Source organism: Squalius cephalus (assembly GCF_949319135.1).
Source record: "Squalius cephalus genome assembly, chromosome: 9".
Lineage (NCBI taxonomy): Eukaryota > Metazoa > Chordata > Actinopteri > Cypriniformes > Leuciscidae > Squalius > Squalius cephalus.
This window is the reverse complement of record NC_137130.1, coordinates 15465529-15476282: the sequence shown is the minus strand read 5'-3', so window position 1 is coordinate 15476282 and position 10754 is coordinate 15465529. Positions and strand designations below refer to the sequence as shown.

The 10754-nt window shown below is 35.8% G+C and overlaps 2 protein-coding genes across 2 annotated transcripts; both read right to left on the bottom strand.

The window, feature by feature from the left end:
• Positions 1–526: 526 nt before the first annotated feature.
• asb11 (ankyrin repeat and SOCS box containing 11) lies at positions 527–3986 on the bottom strand. The gene is made up of 7 exons (XM_079881735.1): positions 3843–3986; positions 2960–3039; positions 2612–2719; positions 2361–2511; positions 2142–2276; positions 895–1080; positions 527–795 (listed from the first exon to the last, which is right to left on the bottom strand). Exons 1-7 carry the CDS (start codon positions 3937–3939, stop codon positions 671–673), a joined length of 882 nt encoding a protein of 293 aa, XP_079737861.1. The 5' UTR covers positions 3940–3986; the 3' UTR covers positions 527–670.
• An 894-nt stretch (positions 3987–4880) lies between these two features.
• Positions 4881–9609, bottom strand: piga (phosphatidylinositol glycan anchor biosynthesis, class A). The gene is made up of 7 exons (XM_079881732.1): positions 9394–9609; positions 8846–9150; positions 7541–7973; positions 6995–7127; positions 6780–6912; positions 6280–6486; positions 4881–5871 (listed from the first exon to the last, which is right to left on the bottom strand). Exons 2-7 carry the CDS (start codon positions 9125–9127, stop codon positions 5614–5616), a joined length of 1446 nt encoding a protein of 481 aa, XP_079737858.1. The 5' UTR covers positions 9128–9150; positions 9394–9609; the 3' UTR covers positions 4881–5613.
• Positions 9610–10754: the final 1145 nt, after the last annotated feature.

Below are 10754 nucleotides of genomic sequence, written 5' to 3'. Positions count from 1 at the left end.
GACAGATAGATAGATAGATAGATAGATAGATAGATAGATAGATAGATAGATAGATAGATAGATAGATAGATAGATAGATAGATAGATAGATCTTAGCCTAATGTTCATTCATGTTTTTTTATCTGGGTTTTACTTTAACGGATATCGTATTTTGTAATTAGCCTACATGATGTTTGGCACAATTTGTTGTTTTGTACCATATAGACTGTTTTGTACTTACGCTATGGTATAAAAAAACAATCATAGGTAGACTACGTAAAAATAGGTAGCTTCTTAAAGCCATTTGTAGAATGTGATTTATCCCAATCTACCCTATAAAATTATGAGGGGAAAATAATATTATCTTACTTATGTTACAAAGCTGCCATCTACTGGATAGTTCAGGTAATTCTCGTCTGTTAATGAAAAATAGCTACATTTAATACTAAATTTTGTAGTGTGAATATGCAATTGTAGACAGTGTGTGTGTGTGTGTGTGTGTGTGTGTGTGTGTGTGTGTGTGTGTTTAAAAAAATTAATAGCCTGTGAATGTATAAAAATATTTATTACAAAAAGCAAAGATTAAGTAGCTACATTTATACAAAGATTATTTACAGATAAAAATGTGCACATAATGTTACTAAAAGCGAACAAGATTACGGAAGATTGTTTGGAGAATATTTATGTGTGTTTAATGATAGAGAAGATAATTGTGCAGGATATGTGGTAAGCAAAGCATCTTGGTTTTGTTTAGTCCTTTTTGTCCCAGTGAACGTCGAATAGACCATCTGCACAGTTGAGAAAGAGAGCAAGGACCTGCAGAACCGATCACAAGCCAGAATCATTATCGCAACATGCATTAATACAGCATAATAGTACAGGGGCATACTGAGTGTTTAATTTGTGTTTATTTACCTGCAGTCTGCAACAGATGTTTGATACTCTGATCTGTAGTCAATTCCAGAGGTTTCTTTCCCTCAGAGTTCCTTGATGCCCGATCAGCTCCATGCTCCAACAGTAGCTCCACCTCCTTTGCCCCGCCCACTCTGGTTGCCGCATGTAAAGGTGTGTCAAGACCCCGCCCACATTGCACATCAGCGCCTGGAGAGAGACAAGGAGCAATTTAACGGATGCACAGTGATTAGCAGTGTTGCTATTGTTAACTAAAACTAAAACGAGGCTACTTAAAATCATTTTTGGTAATTGAAATCAAGCTAAAATAATATTGTATTAATATAATATTATATAATACAATTATATATAAATATTAGGGTAACACTTTACAATAAGGTTCATTACTTAACATTAGTTAACTACCTTAGTTAACATGAAATAAGAATGAACAATACTTCTTCAGTATTTATTAGTCTTAGTTAATATTAATTTAAACATTTACTAAATTATTAAATCATAAAAACCAAAGGTCGTATTTGATTAATAACGCACTGTGAACTAACATGAACAAACAATGAACAGCTGGATTTTTATTAACTAATATTAACAAATATTAATAAATACTGTAACAAATGTATTGCCCATTTTTAGTTCATGTCAGTTAATACATTAACTAATGTTAACCAATGAACCTTATTGTAAAGTGTTACCAATATTAGATTAAAAACTACAATTTAAATGAAAGTTAGAAATAAATAAGACAAAATAATAAAAAATAAATAAAATGAAGAAAAACTGTGTGTGTGTGTGTGTGTGTGTGTGTGTGTGTGTGTGTGTGTGTGCGTGTGTGTGTGTGTGTGTTAAAAGCTATAAAACTTAAACTAAATTTAAAGTGAACACTGAAGATATAAATTACAAATAATGAGTATTAAATTAATTTAGTATTAAATATTATAACTGTATAAAACCAAAATAACCCTGCTAATTAGTGGGAACAATTATATATTATTTAAATTGCATTTAAACTGTATGTATTTATATGTGTATGCTTTAGCTTGGATTATATTTTACATTCTCTCTAATTGATTACTTGCTATTTAATCTATTCAGTTGTAACTAAACAAAAAGAAAGAGACAATACATGATCCAGATAGAGTATTTTTGTTACTGTACTACAGTAATGTGCATGAGAATCACCTTTGAGATAACACAAAATAAAACATAAATGTATTTATTAACCCATGAATGGTGGCGTGTGTGATTCTGACCTGAGATCAGCAGGCTCTGAACACAGTCTGTGCTCTTGGATTCACATGCACAGTAAAGTGGTGTTCCTATGCTGGGCAACTCCATGTCCACATTCACACCATGAGACAGCAGCAGTTCAACACATGCTGTGTGACCTAAAACATGTACACACAGAAATCCGGTTTACTGAAATCCCAATGTTTACAGTTCTCTGTAAATTCACAAGAATCATCACATACCTCTCTTTGCTGCTTCATGAAGAGGTGAGCTCAGCAGATGAGCCGGATGGTGGACAGAGCTGTACATCAGAATGAGGCTGACGAGAGCGGGGTTTCCACTCCAGCATGCATTGAAGAGAGGAGTGACTCCATCAAAGGAGACAGCATTTGCCTGAATGCATATATATTGTAGCCATTAATGCATGTTTATGCAGAGAAAAATAAAGGCATAAATATTGCAAATAAAGAGAAAGTTAGGCCTATATACATACATCAGCGCCATGTTCCAGGAGAAGTTTAGCACAGGTAAAATGGCCTCCAACACATGCTTCATGCAGTGGTGTGATTCCATCTAATGTAGCCATGCCCACATTGTATCCCTATAAAAATGCAAACATGGACAATTAATTTCCTTCATTCATAATAACCGTTTGTTTTAATACATAGTCTGTCCTTAAACCTCAATATGTAATAGTGGCCCCAGACCAGTCGGCCTGGTTAATATTATCTAGTCCAATGACATTCATACTTATTTCAGTGTGGATTAAGTCTCCAAATACTTTTTGTTAACTCTAATTATTTAGCAATCCAGTTTAAGTAAGTGTTCCTCCCATTAGTACCTGTGAAAGAAGTCTTCGCAGTGGCAGCAATCTTCCTTGCAAAGCAGCATCGTGTAGAGGTGTTCTGTCATCCCAGGAACCTAACAAAGCAGAAACATACATAGATATTTAAATAATAATCAGTGTTGGGGTAATGCATTACAAGAAACACTACTTAATCTTAAAGGTATGTAATCCGATTACTTTTTTCAAGTAATTAGTAAAGTAAATCAGGAATGAGATGCAGAGGCGTAGTTATTGCAGTTAAATGTGAGCATACATTTACTCATCTCACTTGCACAAAAAAGACAGATTCAGTATTCCTCAAAATGAACAAAAACAGTGAAATGCAAACTCAGAGTGGTTTTTTAGAGACAGAAAAATGAACAGGGTTTGGAAAATTACCCAATCTCTTATAGATGTTTTGAGCATGTGCAGAGCTCACAGAGACACAACTCTATCTTCAAAGAGGTCAAATTAGCAAATATCCAAGGAAAGTATCCTCCAAGTATAGCCAATTAAACCCACACTCAATCCCTTCTTTTTGAATAAGTTTATCACTTAAAAGCTATTTAAACAAATTATTCAAAACCAGTCCTGCTGTAAAGTCAGATTGGGTTATCTATTGACCATCATTCCAAGCCAAAGTCAATTTCCTTTTTCTATACCATATAATAGTAAAATTGAATGGTCTGGAACGCTGGCTTGAATGCTATATAGTATGTATCATACATGTTTCATGGTCCAATGGTGACAAATTGATTGATATAAATTTAGGTAGTGTAATAAAATTGTAAAACAAATTGTGAAAACAGAACGAGCTTGGTTCTTGTTGTAAACGTGTTTGACTACTAAAAACATTCAAGAAGAGTGAGAGAATAAGAGGTAGAGGAGGAAAACTCACCTGCCATTAGTGTATTACACACTTGTCCTCCATATGTGAGAAACCTGTGATCCCATGGCTTACTCCAGACGCTCACTTCAGCATGAACCACAGCCATCTCCAAACTTTACAAGAAGACAACTCAGAGACCTCGCAGGAAGAGAACAATTGTGATAGTGGTGGACAGAGAAACTCTTCAGAGGAGTTTATATGGCCTTCAGAGAAACAAGAACCCCCTTGGCAAGAATGCACCTCCCACCGTTATCAGTGATATGTGCTTACACCCCCACCTCCCCAAACTCCAGAGGTGAGCATCCCCCACACAAACAAATCTCCTCAAAATGAATGGAAGGGCCAGAGGAGATAAAACATTAGATGCAAAAACATGCATCAGCAAGCACTTTTAACCAGTTTCAGAGAACAAATGAAAGTCAGTATGTAAAGACAATATGTCCCTATAAAAAGTAACTAAGTAAAACTGATCTTCAACCTCAAATTAGATATGATTTTGTATACACAGCAAGAGTAATAGCTAACCAAACCAATGTAACTGCAAATGTAATTGGTGATACAGTAACTGCCTCTCCAGCAAAACATGATTTGCATCCAGTGTTATGCAGAAACAGGATCGTTCTAGCTGGATAGAGCGGCTATTGAATGTGCATGTGTGTGAAAGCAGTCAGAAAGGGCGATAAGTGTTTGTTAACGACTCCTGGATTTAGCCTTGAATGGTTGAGGGTGTGTTTTATCAGCCCTGTTTGGGTGTTAGCATAAGATTCCTGATCCAGAGAGTGACCTGACGGTTATCTACAACAAAAACAACTTTACGTAAACATAACATGCCTCATTTATCCTCAACAGTCACACATTTAAAGTAAAATTTCACATATTGACTTAATTTAATGTATATTCTTTAGTTTGAATTTTAAATTCAACTTCTGGTATTTTAAGTAAATTCTTCCAATTATTAGTTATTGTGTGGACAAAATTCGAAAAGCACCAACAAATACTCATAAAACACTCATGTCAAAGCTGAAACAGTAAAAAAATTATGTATAAAGTACTTATTGCATGTTAATAAAGTTTATTGTAGATTGTGTCAACAAAAAAAATCAAGTTAACACCACTTTCAGCTAGTATAAACATTTGTGCATTATAACCATGATCATCATACTCACAGAGAAGGTCAATATAAAATAGGTATAACATAAAAGAAAGCAAGTATGAAAAGTGAAGTATAGTGCCTTATAATGAGTGCGCTGCATGTGAAGCCAAAAGAAAATGGGGTGTTTGGGTTTAAAATAAATACGTTCATGTTACTATCCAACGTTAGCCAATAAAAACCGGCTTACAGAGAAAGAAGTACCGTCAGATTAAAGAAGCGATATGATTCATAGCTCCACTAAAGCTCAAAAACTGTTTCACATTAAACATTTTAGTTCAGTTCATATATACCAGTTTGAAATCACATCTCAAGCATACAGATATGCTGTGAGATGAACAACGTTAAGGTGATACAGAAAAAGCTGCCCCTGTTTGTCATTTATTTATCTTGAATCCAGATGTTTAATGGTGTTTGTGCAACAATATCAGCAAGCTTAAATTATTATCTGATAAAGGCAGCTTTTCATTGTGCAAAAGCAGGCGCTGGGCTCTGGGAGTGGATGAGGATGGCTATTAAAAGCTTTCTCTACACCTGAGGTCACTGTTTTATACAGGAATGTAAACGGGTACAGTCAGTACATGTTTTACATTGGTACTACAATTCAGTTCATTACCTACATCCTTCCCCTCAGGAGACACCCGGGTTTGGTGTTTTACCTGTTTTCTTACTAACATGCTGCCCCCAGCGGCTGTGGGGGCCTGATGAGTCTACAGCAACATCTATCAGATGATCTGGGCGGAGCCACTGCAGGAAAAGCAGGAAGAGGAAGGTAATAACAGCAACGAAGGAGAAAATGGAGCCTGCCACGGCACCACAGTGAGAGCGCAGTCTATGCAGTCGCGCAGACAATGGCAAAACGGGCTCCCTGCACACCCGATTGTACACCTGAAACAAACACAGAAAGTTTGAGGTTTCAAGAAAATTTGGGACATTTATAATGTTACATAAGATTTTCATTTCAAATAAATGCTGTTGAAAATGAACAAAAAAAAAGCATCACAAATATTACAATGATTTCTGGGTGATCAGGATCATGTGACATTGAAGACTGGAGAAAATGGCTGCTGAAAAATCAGCATTACCACCATAGGACTAAATGACATTTTAAAATACAATCAAATAGAAAAGAGTTATTTTTAAATTTGCTTCATATTTCACAATATTAGCTTTGGTGAGCATAAGATACTTTAATAATATTAAAACATCTTACTGACTCCAAACTTTTGAATGGTTGTGTACAACAATAATAAACAAAAAATAATTACTGAATTCAAGCATGTTCTTAAAACTCACCTTTTCTGTGCGCTCGGCAACATTTCTCCAAGTGTACAGGGTTCGGACCTTGCGGTGGATGGTGGCAGGAGACGCCACATTTCCTGCGCGTATTCTTGCAATTACAGTTTCCAAGCCATCGCAAAGTGACTGAACTGATGGTTCACACAGAGTCACCAACTCATCAGGCAGGACCTCAGGTATACCTCCAACACGAGTGCTCACCACCTTAACACACAATAAACCAGTTAATTATAGCATTAAAAAGTATATACTGTATATATCCATCATATACCAGTTGTGGCCTAATGGTTAGAGAGTTAGACTGGACCGAGTATAGGTTATTAAGACCATACTTGGCCTTCACGTCATGTCACTAACATATATTGTCTATACTATGAACATACTCTCATGCAATATACTTTTGTTCAACTTAGAGTCAACATGAAATGTCATTTGCAACCCATTTTACTTGCATAATGTTACTTCACTCATACATATTCATAGAAAAAAACACATACGTGCAACCCACAGCTGGCTCCCTCCACTATGGCCATACAGAAGGCCTCAGTGAGAGAAGTATTGAGAAAGACATGACCCTGAACAAGAACATCCCTCACATCCTTATGATCCAGAGCTCCCAGCAGACGAACCCTTAATATATACATGAAAAGTAAAGAAATTATACACATACTCACATCTAGAGATCTTTGCTCAGGCCCACTGGCTTTCTTACCTGTCATGAAGCTGATATTTCTCTCGAACCTCTTCCAATACGATTCTTTTGGGTCCTTCTCCACCAATCAGAAAGCAGAGATCTGGATGCTTTCCACACAGTTCAGGAATGATTCCACTTAGTAAATCAATCCCTGCAAAACAACAGATTCTGTTACGAGCATATTCATTTCTGATTTGAAATTCATTCAGATATTTTAAGGGGACATAAAGTCAAAACTGTCCTGATATCACACTGAATAAAAAGTCTCTTTGATATAATACAGTTCTTGAAAATAACATCTTATTAAGCAGCTTTACATTTTATTTTTATATTATTTTATATTATATTATGAATAAAAAAAAAGTGAAATTATTATTATGGAAAAAAACAACATTATGAATAAATAACACATTTATTTATATATATATATATATATATATATATATATATATATATATATATATATATATATATATATATATATATATATATATATATATAAATACTGATTGAATGTTTTTACATTATTTTGCAATACAAATAAAAACACCCTGTTCTCCTCACCTTTCCTGTAAACCAGTCGACTGATGACTACAATGGTGATCTTGCTGTTGTCACGACGACAGGGGTCAGGGGTGAAGTCAGTGGGGTCAACAGCATTAGGGATGACAGAGACGATCTCAGCGTCCAGGGCGGCTCGCAGTACAGTGTTCTCTTTACTAGTGTACGACACACACACGATGTGATTCGTGTCACACAGAGAGACAGTCAGCAGCTTATTGGTCAGTACAGAGCTCAGGTCCGCGAATCCAAAGAGAGAGTGGTCTGTGAATACAGTGTTGAGCCCCATAGTCTTGGCGTGAAACAGAGCATCATGGGCCATCGCGGAGAAGGAGCTGTGGGCGTGCACGATTGTGATGCGCTCACGCACAAACACGCATCGGAGTAGCGGCAAACTGTGAAAGCAGGTGGTGGCTGTGGACTGATTATACATGACCTGAAACAAAGGGATGTGAGTGAGAAGGTTGATATGTACAATGCCGGTCAAAAGTTTGGAATAATTAATATTTTTTTTAGGTTTTTGAAAGAAGTCTCTTATGCTCACCAATGCTGAATTCATTTGATCAAATATACAGTGAAAACAGTAATATTGTGAAATTTATATAACTTTTCTATTTTGATATATTTAAAAATGTATTCCTGGGATGGAATTTTCAGTATCCTTGCTAGTCTTCAGTATCACATGATCCTTCAAAAATCACTTCAATGTGCTAATTTGGTGCTCAGGTATTCATTATTATTGGTGCTCAAATATTAATAATGGTTATTATGATCAATGTTGAAAACAGTTTTTGCTGGCTAATATTTTTGTAAAAACCATAATACATTTTCTTCAGGATTCTTTGATGAATAGAAGGTTCAATAAACAGCATAGGCCTATATTTGAAATAAAATATTTTGTAACATTATAAATGCCTGTCACTTTTGATTAATTCAATCTTTCTTTTTGTTTGTACGTACACCAAACTTTTGAATGGTAGTTTATCACGGTTTTTACAAAAATATTAAGCACTAAGCAGCACAATTGTTTTCAGCCTTATTTATAATAATGAATGTTTCTTGAGCACCAAATCAGCATATAAGAATGATTTCTGAAGGATCCATCATTGGAATAAATTATTATAATTATTAAATATTTTAATATATATTCAAAGAGTTATTTATTTTACTGCATTTTTGGTCAAATAAACAGAGCCTTTGTGAGTATAAGAGACTTATGCTTATCACAAACATTTTTAAAAATCTGAATTATGCCAGCAGGGTGTGATATGACCCTTTTAGACTAATGCAATATATTGTAAAACAAACCTGCAGTGGTAGGTAATACACCTTCAGTCCGTTGGTCAGGTAGCGAATCCCACGGCGGTCTCCATACGCATGCGTTGCTATCACAACCTTATGGCCCTTCTCTATGAGGCACTGTGAGAGCTGGTAGATGTGACTCTCCACACCACCCATGTTTGGGTAGAAGAAGTCTGACACCATACATATCCTGTGCTTCACACCCTGCTCATGATCAGAGGAGTGTGTGTCCAGGGATAGAGGTGGTGTTTTAGGTGCATGAGTGTGACCTCTCCTCCTGTTGCCCATGGTGATGTGAAATCCTCAGTGCTCTGCCATACAAAAGTAGAGATGTACAACATGTAGTTCTGCACAACACAGTTACACAAGCTATATATTGCAGTATAGTGTGGCTGAACGTCTCTACAACAACACTGCAAGACTTGCACCTACTTGATTTAATAGAAGAAAACTTAATAGCCAGACTTAAGAGTCTTGGGTTACACGAATTTAACACAATTTATGTATACATTTACATACATGTAAATTAACTAAAAAGATACTGAAACACTCACTCAGTCAATCACTGGCTGATAAAAAATGAAACTGAATCCTGAACAAATGAACAAAGACTGATTTAAGATGTGTGCTCGATCTTGTTACATCTTTATCACGTTTTAAATCCATCGTTAATTCATAAAAATGTTAAGGTGTCAATTGTGTTTCCCTGGAATAAAATGCAAGTAAAACAGTCTATTTCCGTGTTGTTTGGATTCTCTTCTTCGTGGTGTAAAATCGTGTAAAATGAAGTGAAGCGACGGTAAGTGCTGCCCTCTAGTGGACACAGTACGTTTACAGGAAATAGTTCGATTTCAGTAAAACTTAAAACAATGATGATATTTTTTCCCCATTCTTTTCTTTATTACTTCTATTAACTTTAAGGTCCAGTTATAATATTTTCATTTGAATTCAATTCATAATGTGTTATTTATTTGTACGGTAGGTCTATACCAATAAACATTTTGAGATCATGCACTCCAGACGAATATCTTTTCAGGTAAAGTGGGCCATCAATGATTTATCATGTGTGCAGGTGCAAGGTGCAGCCATCAATCGCTGCACCTTATTTAAAATGACATGAACTGCACATAAAAAATATGTGTAGGCTATATATGTATGAAGGTGTAGTGAAGCCTTTTGTCGGGTTTTATGAAGTTGTTCAGAAATTCAGTTTATCTTTTCCTTGAGTAATGTAAGTGTGTTTGTATGGCAGATATGTTGCAATTTGTTTTTGTAAAATAAGAACCCCTGATGTTTTCAAATCCTAGAAACTCCTCATGTACCAAAAAGGACAAAAAGCACCACTAAATGGTCCATACACCTTGCATTAGTTGCATACTACATTCCAAGCAGTCTAAAGCCATATCTTCTTCTCTGTTTGAAACAGAATGTCTCATTTTTTTATTTATTTTTTGGAACTTTTTTTTTTTTTTTTTAACTGACCAAATTATGACAATCTAATGATCAAAAGACCATGCATGTGTAAAAACAACTAATTCAAATCATTGAGATCCACTCTGTATGGGATAGTCAAGGCTATATTGTGTGGTAGATTTTTCCCTAAACCTAACTATCTGGGGCGTCTCCAAATAGACACCAATACCTTATCTTGGGCGTCTACAAATCGACACCCAATTCCTTAAACTGGGGTGTCTACTAATCGACACCCAATGCCTTTATACTCTAGCTCCTGCGTCTTCAGTCGACAACTGGCTGAGTCTTACTCTAACTAACTTGCTTCCCTAAACTAGCTCACTTCCTGCGCAGGAATAATCGACAAACAGACTTCAGCAAATGTCCTTCAAATGCTTTAATCACGGCCAGGAGATCTTCCCGAGCAGTTCTCATGGAATCTCTCCCAAGAAGCAAGGCTGGA